Here is a 21,664-nt window from a genome sequence, read left to right as displayed (position 1 = left end):
TTAAATTTATTTAATTTACTTGAACATAGTGTTAAGTTATGATAACTCCATACATTTATTAAAATTTGTCACTATTCAAGTCTTGTAATACTATTAATTTTCTTCTAATTATACATATTGAAAGCAATAAATTCACTGTTAATATACACAGTACATGAAATTCTGAATTGTGAAAGTATATTTATATATATTTTAATCTTCTGCAGTAGATTGTGCTGCATCCAAAATAATTTCAAAGGAAAATGGCTGAAAACCGTATCCTTGCCCAGCATAAAATTTGCTTTGGAACTCGACCCTGTAAAGAATACAGAACATTTACTTTCTGAAATAAATATTTTATTTTTAAAAATAATTTATCCACTATTTCTTGTTATCCATGAAAATAAGAGATTTTTTACATACAGCGTATTTATGAGGTGCAATGAAACAATTTTAAACATTTTTTGTTTTATATAATAAATGTAAAGGATAACTAAGAATACTTGTATTATATATAAAAATAATTCATACCAATGAAGTCGAAGTGTATGCAAGAAAGCTGATAATCCTTCCATAAGAACCAGAATACCAACAGTTAAAACGGACCAAAATGCAAATACGGCCCACAAAATAATACCACCGTACCAATCTTCCTGGGTTAATCCATTTCGCATTACCATATTCCATAATACCTCTGATAATTCTAATTATAATAAATAATACGTGCTGTGTTAATAATGTATTCGTTATATATCGTATAACAATAAATACACCAATTTTTGAACTTACGGGCATGGGCAAGAGACAAGGCCCATAAACGTAGATACGACGCAGTGTGAGATACACTACCAAGCACGTATTCAATGGTATGTATACCCTGATGAATAAATACTTCACTCATTTCCTCTTCCTCTTCTCTATGATTTCCATTTGTTGGTTGTATTGCATCAACACCACCTTCTACATCTCCATTTTCTGCTCCATGATTATTTAACTAATAACATAAAAAAGAAGACATGTTTATTCTTTTCGTTCATATAAACCTTTGGAAATAAAACGACTACGTTTGTTCATTCTACAAGTGGATAAAAAGACACAAGTTTATGTTTACATTATGTATACTTTTCAAATATGTAAAATACGTCTATGAAAAAGTTTCTTGATATTATTTGTAAAAATTTTTAACTTTTGGTTTCCAATAATTTATTAATTTCTTGATGTAAAACATAACTTAATGCTACTCTGTACCCTACAACTTTCGTATGAAATATTTTTTGTATTATTCGTAGTATTCGAGATACTTCTGTATTGTGAGGTAAACTGGACATACTGTATATTGCTTTAAAAAAGTATTAACGTAACATATTTGTGTCGAATTTGAAATTTCACCTGATGATGTTGTTTCTTTCTATTGTACATCATCATAACAGGTTTTCCTAATAACATCCATGGAATGCAGAGAAGAGCTATGACAACAAGAAGGTTTTGGAATCCATGTTGTCCAGCATACATCCAAGGTTTACAAATGCCTTGTGGAACTTCAGAATTGAATAATACCATATTAATAAATGTAATCAGTACTGATGGTGCACAGGAAGGTCCATGCTGTGGATCTGTGCCTACAAATAACAAGTACGATAAATGATATTACAACATATTTTATTATGGCATAAAGGATAATTCAGATAATCCAATACATATTAATATCTTTTAAACCAAATGAGATATTGAAAACTTTTACAATGGAAGTTTACAGTCACAACGTGTTATCTTTAGTTATATAATTTCTAGTATTTAAAAACTTGTTAAATAAACTGTGTGTGTGTGCGCGTTTGTAATATTTAAAATCTGAAGATTATCTTAGTTACTTAAACTAAATTATTACGTGTTTCTAGAATATACTGATTATAGAATAACCTTAAAATTAAAGTCAGGAGATGAAATCACTTTGAAAAATTGGGTATTGAAGCAAAATTTTGTTCTATTTATGTTTGTGCTCGTGTAATTTAAATTATGTATACCTTGTAACCATATAATTTCCCACCAAAAATGTTTTCAATATCTTGATTGAGCTAAAAGATATCACTTTGTGTATTATATTAAAATGTATGTTTATATTAAAATGCATTACTTACCATCGCTATTGGGACCATATTTTATCCATTTAATGAACATAAGCAATACCATATACATGAAAAGGAACAATAAAAATATAATTTGCGGGATAAATTCACAAATTATGTTAATTTGTCTTCTGAAATACATATGATTCCATAATCCAACCATCACACCAAATAACATATGTATAACTCCAAAAATTATAGATATCTTCATTTTATATGAATTTAAAAAGATGATTTTATTCTCTGCCAATTGCCATACAGGATCCATTCCAATGGGATATGGAACCTGTAAATACTCATTTACGTCGCTAGGATTTAGCTGCAACTCCTTTTGTCCTTCGATGGTACTATAATTATAATTGACTCTCCAATATGATCCAAAAATATTCAGTGATTTAGAAAATATGTCATTGTATATAAATCCAGTATACACTGAGAATAAACCCATTAAAAATATTATATATCGTCCACCGAAGAATATATTCCAAATTTCATTATCAGATTTCTTTGCAGCCAGTGGTTTTTCTTTTAACACCATCCACCCACCGAAGAGGAACATGAGTAAACCATGACCAGTGTCTCCAAACATAACAGCAAATAAAAATGGAAATGTTATTATAGTGTAAGGAGCTGGATTCATTTCTCTGTATGAAGCTACTCCATATGCATCTATTAAAGCCTGAAAGCCTTTAGTAAACTTATTTGTTCGATTGTAGGTAGGTGGATCTTCAAAAGTTTCCATACGATTCAAGATTGGCGGTACCGAACTGCCGCTACGTTCCTAAAATATTCATGATAATATGTTACTACGGAACTCTTAATAATAATAATTAAGTAACGTCGCTAAAAAATGTAGGAATAATTACAGTTCCGCGACGTAATGCTAACTGAATTATTTCAATGTCTAGAACAGGAACCCAGCATTCAGCAATTAAACACTTCTGTGTAACATCCAAATTGAACAAATTCAGGGTGTGATAAATTGCTTTTATTTTACGGACTTTCACAAACCAATTTTTGATATTTTTTGCAGCAGCTACTAAAACACGATGTCGATGATCCTGAGTTTGTCCGAGAACCTGAATCAGATCGAAATAAAATTAGTTACAAATCATAATATAACCAGATCAATACGGAAATAATTAAAAGAACGTGTACATTGTTATACCCTGTACAGTGATAAAAGAACTATCCACACACTGACGCTAGTTATGTGTTCAGAAAATTGTGGTGTAAACAGAAATTGTTGCAAATAAATACCAATCTAATCAGTTATCGAAATCAACTACAAAACTGTAAGATTCAGCCAGATTATAAAAAGAAAAAAATAATTCCTTTGATAAATTTTCAAAATTGCATTATAGTTGGAAAGAATAGGAGAAAGCGTTACATTTAAGGAAAAAATAAACGATATTCGGATTTCTGATTCGAAAAAATTGAAGAACGCTGCTTGAAAAGTGAAATTTTCATAATTTTTGTTTTATCGCAACGAGAAGTTTTATAACAGATTAGCGAACTGTTGAGGTTCAAAAAAATTAAAATGTATTTCGAATTAGAGTACTTCCAGACACTTTCAAATTTTAAGAAGGTACAACAATAATACATTTATTTAAAAATTGATACCGACAATTTTCGACAGAAAAATTTTCTTCTTAAAATTCGTTTAAAGATAATTGCAGTTCTGTTTATGTCGTTCTTTAAAAAATATCTATCTCCTTTTCCTAAATTCTTATCGGTAGATTCATGAAAGTTTGCTTTTGAACGAAGAACAATGTTAATGAGATATATATACGAAGAAAGAAATACATATAGCGTTCCATTTAAAAAGATAAACTTGATTTTAAAATCTTCCTTACTACTTCACCCGCGAAAAATCTATTTATGCCACATTATGTCCCCCATTATACCAAACAACGTTTGTCAGAACATTTTTTTGATAGCTTCAGTTCCTTCTGAGATATTCCACCACGTTCAATTTAAAAAATGACACCCTGTATGCAGTAAATAGTGGTTTAACCGAGCAGGAAGCAATTTTACATACACTGGAAGTGTAGGATAATAAAAAATTGATTTTGAGATCTATCTTTGCTCAAAATTTATTGTTTAGCTGTATGTTGATCTGATCAGCTCTTCCCTCAGAGTTATAGTTGAAAATTTATTATTTGTTAAAACCACGAAGTCATCGTATATGGGTAGTACTTTCTGCCACTGTAAGGCAATTATACGAAAGAATTTCGTTGAAAAAACGAAAAGAAGAACTAACTGTGTTTAAATCTTCGATTCGAGTCATAACTCCCATAGCCATCTCACGACGATCAGCAGGTGCTTCAGGACAAGGATATAAAGTAGCTCGAAATCCTTCACAGATCTTTTTCACTCGAGTTTTCAACTGATCTCCTTGGAAGAATATGATAAACACAGATTTGAACACTTGATCCCCCTGGAAAGAAATAATCATACATTTGTAAGAAAACGATGAAATTGTTAACAGCGATAAGTGTTGCAAAGATATTGAAATATTTTACTTACCGTTGATGGATCTTCCAAGGGAGTTTCAATTTCCGCTTGACGTAAAAATACGTTGCCACGACATGCGCGCCAGAGCATGCGTTCAAATGCTGGAATACGTTCTCTTAGGATAACTCCTGCGACGAAACTATTTAAAAAATAATTTTAGTAAGGTTTAGAGGGATTTAGTAAAATTTTTGAGAGATATTATAAATAAATTAAGTAAAGACAAGATGACGCCATTACTTGCACGTATAGAGGCCATTTTATTTATTTCAATCACCTAGTATATTTCTGTTACTTTTAATTGTACGCAAAAATAGGCGGATGAAAATGTTATTTAGTTCAAAAGTTACTGTCATTATTGATACATACTTTTTCACCGTTATTTTTCTTCTTCTTCAAAGTATTAAGGTTAGGTTTCTTAATAATATAGTATATTTTTATGGCTACGATATTATGTGATGAAAAAAAAAAAAAATAAATTTATTCATGTACAGTATGATAATATTTAAAGGATTCTTAATGCAAAAATTTATGCTCCTTTGAGGAAAATGAAGAAGTATAAACTTCAGCCAAGAAGATAACAAATAAAGAAATTGCATACAACTGCCTGTACTATTAAAAGTAACAGAGGCATTGAGAATAGATGATCAAGATAAACGAAACACCCCGTATACATACATATCTTTGCACGTATGAATATTTCAAACCATTTTTAATTCAACATAAATATAATAAAGTATATAAACCTATACTAACAAATTATTTATGTACGTATACTGTACACTACTATACATTCTGCGTATTGTATGAGCTTTCAAAATTAATATCGCATTTACATTTTCAATCTGTATCGTTCACTATTGTAATATTTTTGTTAATAGTACAATTATACCTATCCCTATTTATATTCAACTTTATAATTCATTTATTAATACGACAATAATTTGTCATTAGCAAAGAGTAATGATTTTTGTGGCCATGGATCTATTTAACACCTTAAACATTTCTGAGTCACTATATGCAAATTAAAAATCAAAAGTTCAAAGTACAATAAAATTTAAAGTAAATAAAGTACAGATTGTGTTCAAAATCTTATATTGTGCAATGATGATGATGATGATGATGATGATAATGTGATTATAATGAGTATGATATTAATAATGGGAATAATAGTGATAATGAGTATGATGTTAATAATGAAAATAATAGTAATAATAATTATAAAAGGAACCACAGCAATGACAATTTACAGGATGCTCGGTCACTTCTGGCAGAAAATTTAGGGGGTGATTCTAGAAGTCGATATAGGACGAAAATCAAGAATACAAAAGTTGCGACACAACATTAACGACACATGAAATCACTGGAGCAAAATACTTGGCTAAAATTTCCTTGCAGCTTCAAACGTGGCCCCCGTTTGGCCCAAAACTCAAAACTACAAAAAAAGGGTAATGGAGCAAACGTGACCGACTGCGTGGCGATCGAATGGTTTGTCGATGGTTTTAACAACCGGTATTAAATTTGAGAAGCTCGGTTACGTTGAAATCACTGGCTCTACGATGCAACGTTCAGAAACATATATTTTATTTTTCTAGAAGATTCTCTTCATATCCTTTGAAAATACATACATATGTATCTGTTCAACAGTTACTCATTCCCATATTTATTTTTTGCTAATTGCATTAACGTGAAGTGAAAAGTATGGACAAGCGTAAACAGAATATATTCATCATTGAAATAAAACTAAAAGTGTTGGAATATGTTAAAAATAAAGAACCTGTAAACAGATACAGTAAATTCTCCACAAGTGTCAGTTTGGATTCTACAAGTGTCAGTATAGATGGTCCTACGCCTATGTTATCCTCGCCCGCTGTCAGTCAAGCGTGTAACGCTACACCACTCGGTTTCTTTTACGAGATTTCACGGCTGGACAATTCATAATAGAAAAATATCATTTCTTTAATTTTACTTTTTTTCATCTAAAATTTTTTTTAACATGTTGGTGAGATTTTTCTGATGAAAATGACATCAAACACGATATAATTTTCATCAGAAAAATCTCATCAATATGTAAAGAAAAATTTCGGGATAAAAAAACGTAAAATTAAAAAAGTTGGTATTTAAATTGCTTGGTTGCCTCGACTTCCGTTTCATCTTTATCTTTTATTCGCTGTCCTTGTCTACGTTCGGCAAACTACAAAGACAGACGCAAGGCTCGAAAACGTAGCCCCTGACTCTACAAGTGTCAGGTTTAGCTTCCTTGTGGACTGACACTTGTGGAGAATTTACTGTACTTACATTGCTGTTCATAAATATTAGGACACCCGTTATGTTCGTACAGAAAGTATTATATGATTTAAACTACATTTCTTCGACAAAGTTAACGAAAATATACAGGGTGTTCACCCTTTTAATTTCTAACGTTTTTCTCGTAAATTGCAGATTCGTGGAGAAAATAAAGGACAAAGTTTAATTTTTTTTTTATACGCAATACAATGAATAGTTTTCGCGTAACGAAGATACGCACATACCACGAATTTTTAAATTGATAGCTATAATTTTGTTTTATATTATACGAAAACGGTTGATCTTATATTATAATTACACATTAGATGGCAACAGATATTTGGAAGTTGTATCGTATGTACTCGAATCATTTTTAACAGGATCTTAATAATTTTGTAATGACTTTACGTTTGCTTTACATTCAATAAGTGTCCTAATACTTACGAACGGGAGTGTATGTAACGAACTGCGTGACGAAAATGTACGGTGAATGATTAGTGAAGAAATAGGAAATCTTGTCAACAGTTCACTATATTAATTAGAATAAATCTAACAATAGAAACAGAAAGGTTGCTGTAAAGATAGGTACACAATGAAGAAATTCAAAAATAAAGTCGTTGAAGATGCAATCTGGATACGATTCATGCAAGAAAGTCAAAACGGAACATTTCTTAACGGACGAATTTTGAAGGAAAAACCACACAGGAATGTCCACAATTGTAAAAAAAAATTTAGCGAATGATGTCTTTTATGGTGGAAAACGAAGCACACAATTCAATACCTAGTTTGCGGCAAAAAGTTGCTGGCGAATGAACATTTTGCAAATAAATTTTCTCATAACTTTCTAAACGTTATACATCGGGAAAATTTTACTCTAGAATATTAAATGAAATGCATAAATTTTTAATTTCTTCCAAACAGAATGTTAGCAATATCGTAAAAAACTGTAAAAAAGCCACCGTATAAAATTCAGAAATCGGTTTAGATGGATTATTTTCTATTTGAAGAATGATTTCCAATAGAACTCGTTGCAAAATTCAAATCACATTTAACGGGTTTGAAAGCGCTACTCGAGTTAGCTTCTGTCTTTGACAATGTTTCAACGCACTCCGCTGAATGATGATTTATACTCTCTAACGTTACATTTTTTATGTAACTTACGGGCCAGGGTATAATAGTTAGTCTGAAAAGGCATTACACGAGAAAGTGTCTTTCAGAAATTCTTGACAGGGTTGTCGATGCAAAAAGAGAACTCACTGAATCCTTTAGAGTTAGGTTGGGTTAGATTAGCTTCATTTTTTTTCTCGGAATTATAAAAGCTTTAAGATATCCTCTTTTGCTATCGTAGCAGGCAAATCTAATACCGAGGATATGTCAACAAACCCTTTGAAGCGCGATAAGCGTTTTGGACGAACGGCGAAATTCAAATCATTAGAGGATTTAATAAACGGATGAATAAGCGCCAGCTTGATGAAGCTAGAGTCGGGAAAATGAAATTGTTCGGAATCTTTGATGAATCATGTACTGAACTTGAACGTTTTCTTGCGAATGTGAGCCTAACCGTTCAAGAAGTCGCTGTACGCTTACTGTTTCTACGCGAGGTGCTGAATTTGCAGTCTGGACTGAATATAGTAGGATGGCTACTTCTTGGAACTTCTCAGCGATAATTGAAATATGCACTGTAATTCGACACTACCGAGTTACTCTTTATCTTATTTTCTACAAACGCCATTTATCAAAACAGTCACAAACAGAGACAGTTTTGTATTCAATGTCATCACAATTCTATTTCTCTGAGGAGATGCGGGAAGTTCTAGAGACCGTGGGTCAAGTCTCTGCAATAACGATGACCCTCTTGAACTATATAGGAAAGATATGTAGTGTAAGCTGCACGTGGCATTCTGTGTGCGGCAAAGGTTTCCCGATGAGGACTTCAAGTCTGGGATAATATTTATTTATCCAAATAACATTTGTGTACGCCTGAAAGAGTTGGCGTTAGCTGCGACATCTCGTGCATATCGCGAGATGTTTTACAGGCACAGTCATATTTCTGACGCTAGATTTTTCGTCGGCGAAAACGGGGTCCCTGCTTAAGAACGTCGAAGAGATCTGGTTGGCTGACTATGGTCCTGATGCTCTTAAAGAAGGTCTCCAAGCCTATAAAAATTTACTTAACCGCGTGTCTGGTCATCTACTCCCAAGCTTTTTATGTAAGCTGAATTGGAGTTGGGATGTGTGTCGAGGCGCTCTGGCATCCTGCCATCTATTGCCTACTTGCCCGAAGGTCAATTATATCCAAGGCCTTGAGAGCATAACTCGCAAGTCGAAGCTACTGGTTGCACAGGAACCATTGGGGCCAGAAAATCAGCCTGACAATATGTGGGTGAAATGCAAAAAAATTCAACGTGGGTGTTCCCATTTTGGTCGCTCGAAAGTGAGATTTCGGTGAAAGAGTTCGCCGTTGGCGTAATGGCATTAGGAGCTTACGCTCTGGATTTAGAAATAAACGCGACAAGGAAAAATGCACATGACACCTGGAACGGTGCTTTACAGTATCACCGATGTGGCGAGAGTAAGGACGTAGCACTTTCTTGGGAGCATGGAGGTATAGCTCACCACTTTGGTTTTGCACTAAGGAGTGATTTTCGACCGGTGGGATTTTAAATATAACCGGGATGCCCAATCACTGGTGGTTTCATCAATAACAGCCATGTTGACTCTCAACCGATATGGAGGGCCTGCTGATGCGGCAAACGAGGACATCCTCCTGTCCGGGCTCCAGTCAGCCAGCCACCATTGATGGAGAAGAAAGAACGTACGGTCAGGAGGAGGCCTGCGTCCCCTGTGAAGAAGATCGCAGCGCCGAAGGAGAGCAGGGACGACGCCCTGCTCAAGAAGATCGAGGCCATGGTGAAGGCGCAGTTGGCGGTGTTTAAGGCAAAAATTCTACTTACAAGCAGAAAGCGGTTGCGAAAAAGAAGGAGGGGCGGAAAGAACTGAAAGAAGTCCACCCCTGTAGTCCCCACCACGGCCTGCCTCGACAAAGGGGCGTGGCAATAAGAGTGTGGGAGGCTGGGCATGAGCCAAACTCAAGGTGCGCCTAGGGAATGCCTCGAACAGTGCTGGTCACGCTTACCGGACAAGGACGGAAGTCTAGGGCTCCGGGTCTTAGGTCGTCAGGATTAGGTCGCAGATTGTCAGGATGAGGGCCCTACAGCCGAGTAAGCAATCTCGAGATGTGGGCGGTGCCAGACGTGGTTCCGTCGCACCAGTGGGCGAAGGAATCGAGGGGGTGTGTAATTACACATCCCCCAGGTCGGGACAAAAGACAATGGCGGGGGGCTCTGGAGCACCCTCTCTCCTAGGAGTATCTTTGGAAGATTACCCCCATGTAAAAAAAAGGTTAACTTCATTTGTTTACAGTGGATGAAATCACATATTGTTAAGGAAAAGTATGGTTCAGGCTGTTTGTGTGTGTACATGTGGCGAGCAACGGTTTTCCGATTGCCGTTTCGGTTTTGCTTTGCTCTGTTCCGTTCTAACCGACTAGCAGCGAGCACGGCGTATTCACGTGACGAGTTATAACCAGTAAATGTATTATTTTACTCTCTTATGTTCTTATACTGAGTACGAATAAACTAAAACCCAACAGGTTATGGGTTCAGGGTCGTTTCTACTGCGTGAAAGAGTAAAAGCCTAAGAGAAAGTGAAATCGAAGTAGAATTGAGCTTAGAGTTGCCACGTGCTCAGAGATTTCGCAAAAGTGAATTCCATAAATGTGCAACAAATCGAAAAGTTAGACAACACGAATTACGATACATGGAAACTGCAAACGAGTAACTATGACTCTCTCAATGGCGACGTAGATGTGTCGAAGAGAGCTCCGAGTTTAAACGGTAAAAAAAAGTGGTAAAAGTGAATTGAAGTGCAGCAAAATGTGGTCCAGTGCAAAGATAAAACCGAAATCTACAGTTGAACATATAAATCTCTGTTGAAATCGAGATTATTACGGAGAAAATAGTGTCGCTACGTGCCAATCTCAAGGGCAAATTAAGCAATGCGTATTGTTTAAACAACTTTACAGGATGAGGAAAAAGGAAGATCAAGGTATGGCACAGCACATAAATGAACTCGTTCATAAGATTGAACAGCTAAGATAGAATTAATGAATCTAGTATAAAATTGTCAGAAAATGTATTGCCAATAATGTTGTTAAATTCATTGCCAAATGAATATGAGACATTCTGCATAGCAATTGAGTCTAGGGAGAGAATGCCTACGACGGAAGAGCTGAAAATCAAATTAATTGAAGAAGAGATCAGAAAAACGGAAAATGATAATGAACATCGGGCGAACGAAGAGGCACTCTTATCAAATAGAAAAATGCTCCATGGAAAAACCATCTTAAAACAACAAGAGAGGTGAGCTGAACTCAAACAAAAAATTTAATGGTAAATGTTATTCTTGTGGCAAGATAGGTCATACGTCCAGGGACTGTAGAAACAAACCAAGAAAGAGCTACAGACAAAATTATACTGACGATGCTATGACAGCAACTGCCTTAAATACAAATATGTTGAAAGAAAGAAAAACTGAAAATGCTGTAGACTTTCTTGGAAATGGTGAAATAAATATAAATGTTCGTTCCGAAGGCAAGGACACGCACAATATCAAATTAAAGAATGCAATGTGAGTACCAGAATTCAGAAGCAACCTAATGTTGGTATCAAGTATCACAGAAAATGGATACACTGTAATGTTCAACAAAAACTCTGCGGTTGTGAAATGCAAAGATGGGAGCACACCGCTGACTGCAATTAAGGAGACCAAGCTCTACATAGTGAAGACACGAGCGACAACGTAAGCAATGAAGACCGAATTAAAGGATGACAGACTACCTAGGTGGCACCAGAGATTGGGGCACCTAAATTTTAACGATGTTAAAAAATTATTCAACAAACATATGCTTGCAGAAATGAAGCTCAACCAACAAGTGCGGTATAGCCCAACATGTGAAACATGTGACAAGTGTAAGATATGTAAAATATCCTTTGGAAAAACAACCTCTGGATTTGGTACACACGGATATTTGTGGACCCATGGAGACATCTTCATTAGGGGGAGCCAAATACTTTGTCACAGTCATTGACGACAGAACCAGACACGTGAGTGTTACAATGCTAAAAAATTAATTGGATGTCTCCCCTGCCTTCAAGGCGTATAAAACGCAAATAGAGAAAGAATTAGGGCAATCGATTAAAAAAATAAGGAGCGACAATGCGAAGAAGTACCTGTCAAAAGAATTTGAGCAATAATTGCGCATAGTCAGGCAGCTCTCGACCGAATATGCACCCAGAAAAACGCAGTGGCTGAGCGCATAAATCGGACATTGGTGAAGATGGCTCGCACCATGATGACGCAGGCCAATTTACCGTCGAGTGTATGTGCTGAAGCCGTAAACACGGCTGCCTATATGAGGAATCGGTGCCCAACTAGAAAGTTAGACAAGACTTCACATGAAGAATTGACTGGCAAGAAATCTTACATTGGATTTTTCAGGATAATTGGAAGTAAGACGATTGCCTCGGACAAACGACACAATCCAAACAAATTCGCACCGAAAGGCGAAGAATACGTCCTAGTGGGCTACTCACAGGTATCAAGGGTCTACCGATTGTAGAAAAGGGGCACAAAATGTGTCATAAAACGAAGAGATGTGCGCTTCTACGAAGACCTAAAATTAGCAAAGACAGATGAAGATACTGTAACGATCCATTCGAGGAATCCATCAGAAGAAAGCGTTCCAGCAGAAGAAGACGAAAATGAATCCATCGAAGGTGGAAATATAGAAGAGGAAACAGAAAACGATGAATTGAGTCCGAAGTTAGAGGCAGACCAAGAAGACTTTTCCAAACGGTGAGTTACGAGGACTCCCGCCACGTTACAGGATTCAACAGAGCGACTTTCCACACTCTACCAGTTCTCCAGACTGGTACCGTAGCTGACAGAACGCAGCTCACCTATCAGTGACCTGGAAAAAGGGTCATCTAACGCCAACCCGACCAGCCCACACAGGGCGGAGCGGGAAAAACATCCGCCTAAACGCCCCCAGACAACCAGAAGGAGAGCGGGAAACTCCGCAACACCTCCTCTAACATGACTTGAAGACATCAATTTACATTATCGGTAGAATGCTCGTGGTGGAGCCCATCTCGACCCTGGTCTATCAGCACTTCGAGGTTCAGGGAACGCTATCGCCACAAGCGGGACTTCTAAAAGCCTTTGGAGCCTCTCTGCAGGAGTTACCATACCGCAAGCGGTGGGCTTTGAAGCTCTAGGGACTCCCTTTTGGGCTGAAAACCTTTCAATCAAAGATGGCGAAGTACTCCTCAACACTACCGTTAAAGAAGTTAAAGAAATCGCCTTAGACATACGAATTAGAAAAAGTCCAGGCCATAATCTAGTAAGTGACAAAATTGTCAACGAATTTTTTTTAAAAGTTACAAGACTCTTGATAATTATATTCAATTCTGTTCTGTAGGAGGTGGTCTAATGAACTTTACTCAAATCAGGATGTCGTGCAAAGTAGTTTATTTCGGACTCTTCGGCGTCCGTCTATTACCGAAGCTAAGAACCGACTGCCATCGAATGGCAAATATATCGCTGGGCCGAACCGATGGGTACTCGGGTCTGGTGCTTGTCACTCGCCAAGAGGCGCAGGCCAAGCCATAAACCGTCCCAAAAAGCCTACAGTTCTGAGATCAGATTATTATCTAAAACAATGGGAAACTGCTGAAATTATCATGTTACAAGAACCTGACAAAGATCTACATCAAACAGATCAATTTCACACTTAGATACCGTATTCAAAATTCTGGAAATCTCAGTGTCGGTCACCGGTGACCTAATCTATTTATTCACTTGCGATACACCGCTGCACTCGCAGCACTATACAGTTACATTAAAAATGATTATACTACTATGTTACGTCAGGTCAGAAAGGAATAATATAATAGAAACAGATAGAGATGAGCTAGGTATTGCCGAAGACAGCGCCACTCGCTACAAAAAGCTGTAAAAGCGGAAATACTTCGAATGTTGCTGCAAAAATTTAACAGTACATTCTTGAAGGTTCGTACTTGTGGAAATGCAATAAAAAGTCGATTTTTTGAAACGTCTAGACTAGAATACCCCCTTAATTGCGCCACAGTTACCTTTAGAACCACTGGAAATGTACGAATTCGCTAACAGCTTTTGAAAAATTTAGATATAGTGAATATATTGAACGAAAAGGATCGAACATGAATGAAAGAAACCGGGGGGAAAAATTCATTGTAGAAGAAAATTGGGTAAAGACACGATTTTTATGAAAGTAATCAAAGAGAATGTTTTTAACCCATATGGTAGAGGTATTTTTTTGCGAAAAATGGATGAAGAACTAAAACCATAAAATTCAAGACTTGTAAAGTATAATGATAGAATGATAATAGTTTGGAAGTGCATTATTATGTGACACTTTGCATAAACATAAATACTTGGAAATTTTAAAGAATGATTTGTTGAAAAGTGTTAATAATATAGGGATTTGAGGTATTTTTTAATTTTATTATAATTGTGATCTAACACACAGCTCATGTATTGCATAAGACTACCAGCTTTGTATAATTATCCAAAATTACTATTATTATTGATCTTCACAATACCTGAAACTTAATTACTGAAAATTGCTGGCAGAAATTAGAACTTGAAATTCGTGCAGTTCCAATATATTCAAGAAAAGAATTATAAATAAAATTGTATTACACCTGAAGATTTAAAGTATGTCTCACTTTGTTCAACGAAATATTGAAAACTTCAGTTAAAAGAAAGAAATATGTACATAAATGATTAATTTGTTCAATTTACTGCATGATAAAAAAAGTTCGAATGTTAAAAGAATTACTTATTTGTTTAGCATCCGGAATACATTTAAAATTAATTTAAATTAATGAATATTAAAAAGAAATGATTTAATTTTGAATGTTCACATTTAAAATCATAAACATTACACATTAATCTAAATCACAATCGTCTATGATTTTGAAATGATTTAGAAAATAATATAAAATGCAATTTTTGTTGTCATTCATAGTTTTACTTCTTCGAATTCTGTAATCTCCTCGTCGTAAGGGCAACGTAATCACGCGCTCTCGTTACAACTTTGCAAATAATTATAGTAGAGTATTGAAAACTTATGTTTGATTGCATACGCAATTATTCAGTATAGACTACTATATTTATTTCATGAAATATTTACGATACTATTTTAGTATTACAATAATGCTAGTAAGCATCATCGCTATCAATAACAACAATTGTAGTTTCTAACTGCGTGGTTTGAATTCCACTTTTGAGTTTTGACAAATTTTTCTATTAAATTTTACTCCTATCCGACTTTATTGTTAAAAAATCTTCTCTGCATAACTTCAAAAGCATCGTATAAAATATTCATAATATTATGATAAATTTGCGTTAAATACTAAAATTTGATCAAAAAAAAAAAAAAAAAATTGGAATTTTATTTTAAAAACAATATTAAGCATAAAATTTACATAAATCATTCAATGTAAAATCATCAAATTAATGTAAAATTCTGTTTAAAGAGTTTCGAAGGATAAAATAATGCATGGGAAGGATGTACTAGTCACGGAGTACGTACCCCAGTTGGACAGGACCAAGGGCAGACTGGCGGGCGATATTATCATCACTAATCAATGCACGTGTCATGGACTCGGTAGGATTCAAGCCTGCGTGCTCTTGCTGACGACACAACAGACAAGACACAACCACATTAGCACACTAGACATCACTAAAATGCTCCAACGCCATATTGTTTTCGCACAAGTTCCTTACGTTTAATATGGGTAGAAACAGGATTAAAGATATCTTTAGCAATTTGAATTACATGAAATCTCCATACACACCATTAGAACTTATTTACTCTGGTATAATTTCAACAGAGTAGGTAGTAAATAAATATTGTTTACGTTATTTTATTTAAAAACATAACATTTACTATCGGTATTAAGAAGAATAATTTACATTCATTTGTTGACAATTAAGCCACTGACTCGACTTTTAGACGTCTCTTATTTCAACCAGTATCCGAAGTAGATTCACCACTCTCCTCTCCTTATACTATAAATGTTTGCTATTTCAATCATAATATATTTGTATAATGTCAAGTAAAATGAAAAAAAAGAAAAACTGTGGTTTCGCTTGCGTTCTCCGAGAGTTAAATTAAGGGTAGAGAATAATGTAACAGAACTGAGTAAAATGTCTATAAAGACGAAAAGTCGAAAAGACGCTTCTCAGAATATTTTTCTCATAATGGAAAATATCTGTTCATATTTGTTTATTTAATAGTTAACAAAATATCAGGGCAATAAAACATCGGCTACGCAGCTCTTGATCGCAAACGGGGGCATTGACCCCTATGTCAATACTGGCCATTGATATCCAACACAAATGAATGCAAATTAATTTTCTTTGCATTAATAATAAATGTTACGTTTCTAAATAAAATAACGTGAATATTATGTATTCACTACTTTCTCTGTAAAAATTATACAATGCGAAATAAATTCTAACGAGGTGTACGGATACTTTTTTGACTGAGTGTAGACAATGAAATATATGAAGTATATTCCGCATTGCAACTTTCAGTTCAGTTAACAATATTTATGATTTATATAGAGTGTTCAGGAGTTGAGATTCATTTCAAAGAGTGATATAAGAGAGAATAAGACAAAAGGTAAGACTAACGAAATTGCAATTTGGGCATCGTCTTTTAGTTGTAAACGTTTGAACTAAATCGATTTTCATAACAAAACAACCGTGCAATGATGTCAGTACTTCTACGAGATAAGCTAACATCATTAAGCGATTATTTCTTTTATGGTGCACCTATCTCCTGACCCACCGTACAGTAGCCGTTGTACGAAGGATTGCCAGGCGTTAGGCGCTGCAAAACAGATTTCTTTAAACGCTTGCAACCAAAAAGGAAGCCGAATTTACAATTTCGTTATTGCTGATTTTCCTCTTATTCTGTCGTGTGGAATCATCTTGAAAATTCTTCCAAATGTTGCCGTACACCATACGTAGAAAAACGGGGTACATAAAAATTGCATATTTTTTGTAAGAATATGATAGAACAAAATTTTACCGAGTTAATCATTTTATAGTAGTAGATATTTTTCCTTTATTGAACTAAAACATACTTTCTTTTTGCAAATAGTAGTAAACACTACGGCTTCTTAGGAGTAAAACGAGTAGAAAGTGCAAAATTTTAGATCACAAAAGTTCTTTCACAAATTATGAATCTTAACGGCTGATTAAACAAAGACAAATATTATTGCTTAACAGAAGAAAATTATTGAATTGAAATTGAAATTCCTAAATTATATTGATTAAAATTTTTCAATTATAATACTAAATCCCATAAAAGTACGTGCTTTTAATTAATTCTTCAGTTTCAAAAGCAAAAAATAAGTCACAGAAAACCAAGTGAAGTGAGTATTGATGGGATAAAGCAAAGGATGAAGAAAATCTAATCATAAAAACCAGTGGAAATCTCGAAAGGAATGACTTTTCAATATAAAAACTCAACGGCAGTTAAATCGCTCATGGTAACCGTATCATAATGTCGGTTAGTTTTTCTCTTTATTAATTCCACTTAAAAATATGCAACTTTTTTCATTTAAATATATTCCGTTTTGGAAATATGTAATCCGTATGAAGTGTGTGCACGTTATATCACAAGTATATAATATCATAGAATATAAATATACGTGTAACACTATTTCAATAGTGCACGTATGGATATGTAGCAGCTGTAACTATTAGTAAATTATGAAACAAGTTGTAGCTGCGCTTCTATGATCAAAAAACTGAAAGTAATCTTAAGTTCACAAAGATATCTTTAACCATTTTTAATAATTTAATAATTTTACTAAATATGAAATACTGTACAGTGTTATATTATATATCGAAGCTGTTAATATTGATTATGCTAAGTATTGATTATTAATTCACCATCAATACAAGATGACCTCGTTAACTCAATATGATTCAGATTTAACAATCAATTGCAATTGAATATCTAATGAAAGGTTTCGTTTTCTTTAATTATTCGTATTCGGAGACTAGCCTTTCCACCAAATTCTGAAACTAGTCTCAGAAATATTCAAGCAAGTAGACTTACGTGCCCACGGGTAACACGAAAACAAAAGCACCTTTATTCCCAAAATTACTAAATTTATCTCGGGAAAAACTGTTTCAATCTCTTCGAAATGATCATAGTTGTCGATTTATTACTTCTGAGTGTAATACCTTAAGTATACAGATGATTCAGTGTAATAAGTGAACTATATATTTGAAAAATCAATGTTTAAAAGTATATCTTTAAGAATTCAATAAGGAAATGAAACGGATTGTTTATCAAACGAAATGATAACAAAAATGAGAAGTTGTTTTTACACAGCGATCACATTAACGCTTGTGCATATATAAATCTGTTACTTCTTTACAATATAAAGATTAAGAAACGTGGTGAAATATTCAATTCTGAACTGTGGCTATGTTTAATTTTACTTTTATTAGGCATATCGTGATCCATTAACAGCTCGTTCACTGAAATAAAGGAAAAATAATATATATCTTACTTATAAAACTTGGAGAACGAAATAGTTCACCACTCTGATGGTTGAACTAATTCTAAAAAGAGTTGGTTTGCCATTGAATTAACCAGGTCATACAGCGTGAAAAAAGAAATTTAGGAATGTCAAATGCATGACACTCCTTACTTAATAGATTACTTGAAAAACTTCAGCTAGAATAATTATACCAGTTAGTCAAAATGTAACTAGATTTATTATTTCTAAAATTTGTAAGGAGCGAATAAAACGTCAGTTTAACTTATCTTTATGATAGAATACATATTCTAGGAGGATTAATACAGGTCAACTCACTTTCGTTTAAGATTTTAACTTACCTTGTGGACATGAAGGAAGTGAAAATTCATTTATTAGGTAATAAAGTGAAAGATATTAAAATTTTGTACAAAAAGTTATCGAACGGAATTAAAATCAGGTATTTAAAAATCACTCTTTATACTACAACTAAGATACTACCTAAATAGGTTTATTAGAATTTTCGAAAGAAAACTGCTATTAAAGATTGAAAGATATTTTTACTTTGACATACTTTGCTTCGTATGCTCCTTTATTTATAAAACAAAAAACCAGCCTCGCTTATACTTTTTGTTCTTCGAATCAAACATGGCTCGTGTGCTGTTTTTGAATAGAGTTCTTTATCCTTATCGGAGTTCTTAATCTTGAAGTTTTCGAATTAATCTCGTTATGGTATAAAATCAATAACGTTTCGTAGCTCTATACTAGTTTGAAAAATAATCGATTAAATTACAATTAAGAATCCTTCCGGAAAATCTATAAATTTAATATTTTTATTTTAATTCAATATATCTTTTAGAATAAATCTTCGCCTTTTCAAATTTTCATTCTCCAGAATAAAATATCATTCGCACAATATACCTTGTAAATTAAAATGAGTTGGCTTGTATATTTTGTCTTATTTCACAAATTTCCTTTGCCGTGACTTATGTATTTAATAAATTCAATTCATTTCATAGGATCATTATAAAGACAAATTTTTTATACAATATATAACCTACGATGCAAGCGAGATAGCAACATAAATCCAGTAACCCTTCCGTTTTGGCTCAGTAAGGAAAAGCATTGTTACATGTTAAACGCTGTTAGATTTTGAAGATCATTTTACTGATAATCATAGCGCATGGCATGCAAAAAAAGGTTACCACATACCATATTAAGCAGACTGTACAAAGTACACGGTGTTGTGGGATTTTGTGATCATTCTTCAACAATATATTCTACGAGTGTAAATAAAAGAAATTTCATATAAACATAGGTAATTTGAAGCTTTGTACAAAATATTGCAACAACAATATTAAGTGCAGAAACAATATTTGATTTAGCTTCAGTACAATGAAAAACATAAAGTTGGTACAATAATAAATTCGAATTTTTATATATGCAATGTTGACCTCGTATTAGCAGGAACGACAAACATCTTGAAGTTTAATTTCAACAGAAAGCTGTTACCATTTAATATCCATGTTTGCATCATTCCTCTTCACATTTCACAAATTTATGAAAAGTATAAAAAACATAATACAATCAGGCAACAGTTTGTAATACTTTCTCTTATTTTCACTCATAGAGTATAGTGACAAAGCCTGACAGAGAAAGTCTGGCAAACATCATGTATATGCACACATTAGAGACCTAGAGTTTAAAGACAATTATGTTATCAAATGTTTCAAGTTTCGAAATAAAATTACAATTTATTATTTCTTTCTATTGTTGAAGGAATATTCAAATTACACTGCTTTCCTAAAAAGTTGCCAAAGATCTATCTTGGCACGCAATTTGGTTAAAAGTAGCACGTGTCCAAGAATCCTTCCGGAAAATCTATAAATTTAATATTTTTATTTTAATTCAATATATCTTTTAGAATAAATCTTCGCCTTTTCAAATTTTCATTCTCCAGAATAAAATATCATTCGCACAATATACCTTGTAAATTAAAATGAGTTGGCTTGTATATTTTGTCTTATTTCACAAATTTCCTTTGCCGTGACTTATGTATTTAATAAATTCAATTCATTTCATAGGATCATTATAAAGACAAATTTTTTATACAATATATAACCTACGATGCAAGCGAGATAGCAACATAAATCCAGTAACCCTTCCGTTTTGGCTCAGTAAGGAAAAGCATTGTTACATGTTAAACGCTGTTAGATTTTGAAGATCATTTTACTGATAATCATAGCGCATGGCATGCAAAAAAAGGTTACCACATACCATATTAAGCAGACTGTACAAAGTACACGGTGTTGTGGGATTTTGTGATCATTCTTCAACAATATATTCTACGAGTGTAAATAAAAGAAATTTCATATAAACATAGGTAATTTGAAGCTTTGTACAAAATATTGCAACAACAATATTAAGTGCAGAAACAATATTTGATTTAGCTTCAGTACAATGAAAAACATAAAGTTGGTACAATAATAAATTCGAATTTTTATATATGCAATGTTGACCTCGTATTAGCAGGAACGACAAACATCTTGAAGTTTAATTTCAACAGCAAGCTGTTACCATTTAATATCCATGTTTGCATCATTCCTCTTCACATTTCACAAATTTATGAAAAGTATAAAAAACATAATACAATCAGGCAACAGTTTGTAATACTTTCTCTTATTTTCACTCATAGAGTATAGTGACAAAGCCTGACAGAGAAAGTCTGGCAAACATCATGTATATGCACACATTAGAGACCTAGAGTTTAAAGACAATTATGTTATCAAATGTTTCAAGTTTCGAAATAAAATTACAATTTATTATTTCTTTCTATTGTTGAAGGAATATTCAAATTACACTGCTTTCCTAAAAAGTTGCCAAAGATCTATCTTGGCACGCAATTTGGTTAAAAGTAGCACGTGTCCAATATACGAGGTGTGATAATAAAGTTCCAAGTTTCAAGGATAATCTTGTTTCCGTTGAAGTGGCAACATTATAGACAGTTACGTCCGCTGCCTTGAGATCCGTGTTACGTAAAAAGTGGAACTCAATTTAGAGCAAAGAGTTACGATGAATTTTTTTTTCGATTAC

The 21,664-nt window shown here is 33.8% G+C and overlaps 1 protein-coding gene across 1 annotated transcript in view; it reads right to left on the bottom strand.

The window, feature by feature from the left end:
• Nucleotides 1–192: 192 nt before the first annotated feature.
• Nucleotides 193–21,664, bottom strand: part of LOC108572992 (V-type proton ATPase 116 kDa subunit a) — a gene marked incomplete at its 5' end in the record, with an annotated part of 39,239 nt that continues 17,767 nt past the window's right edge. Inside the window, 8 exons of the mRNA XM_017935726.1 lie at nt 193–295; nt 511–682; nt 769–973; nt 1,369–1,598; nt 2,115–2,883; nt 2,969–3,181; nt 4,366–4,542; nt 4,632–4,758. Of these exons, the coding sequence (XP_017791215.1) occupies nt 193–295; nt 511–682; nt 769–973; nt 1,369–1,598; nt 2,115–2,883; nt 2,969–3,181; nt 4,366–4,542; nt 4,632–4,758 (1,996 nt within the window). The remainder of the gene's footprint in view (nt 296–510; nt 683–768; nt 974–1,368; nt 1,599–2,114; nt 2,884–2,968; nt 3,182–4,365; nt 4,543–4,631; nt 4,759–21,664) is intronic.

The sequence above is a fragment of the Habropoda laboriosa genome, unplaced genomic scaffold (genome assembly GCF_001263275.1).
Source record: "Habropoda laboriosa isolate 0110345459 unplaced genomic scaffold, ASM126327v1 scaffold25, whole genome shotgun sequence".
In the NCBI taxonomy this organism is placed as follows: domain Eukaryota; kingdom Metazoa; phylum Arthropoda; class Insecta; order Hymenoptera; family Apidae; genus Habropoda; species Habropoda laboriosa.
Note: the sequence above shows the minus strand (reverse complement) of the source record. Positions and strands in the feature narration are given on the sequence as shown.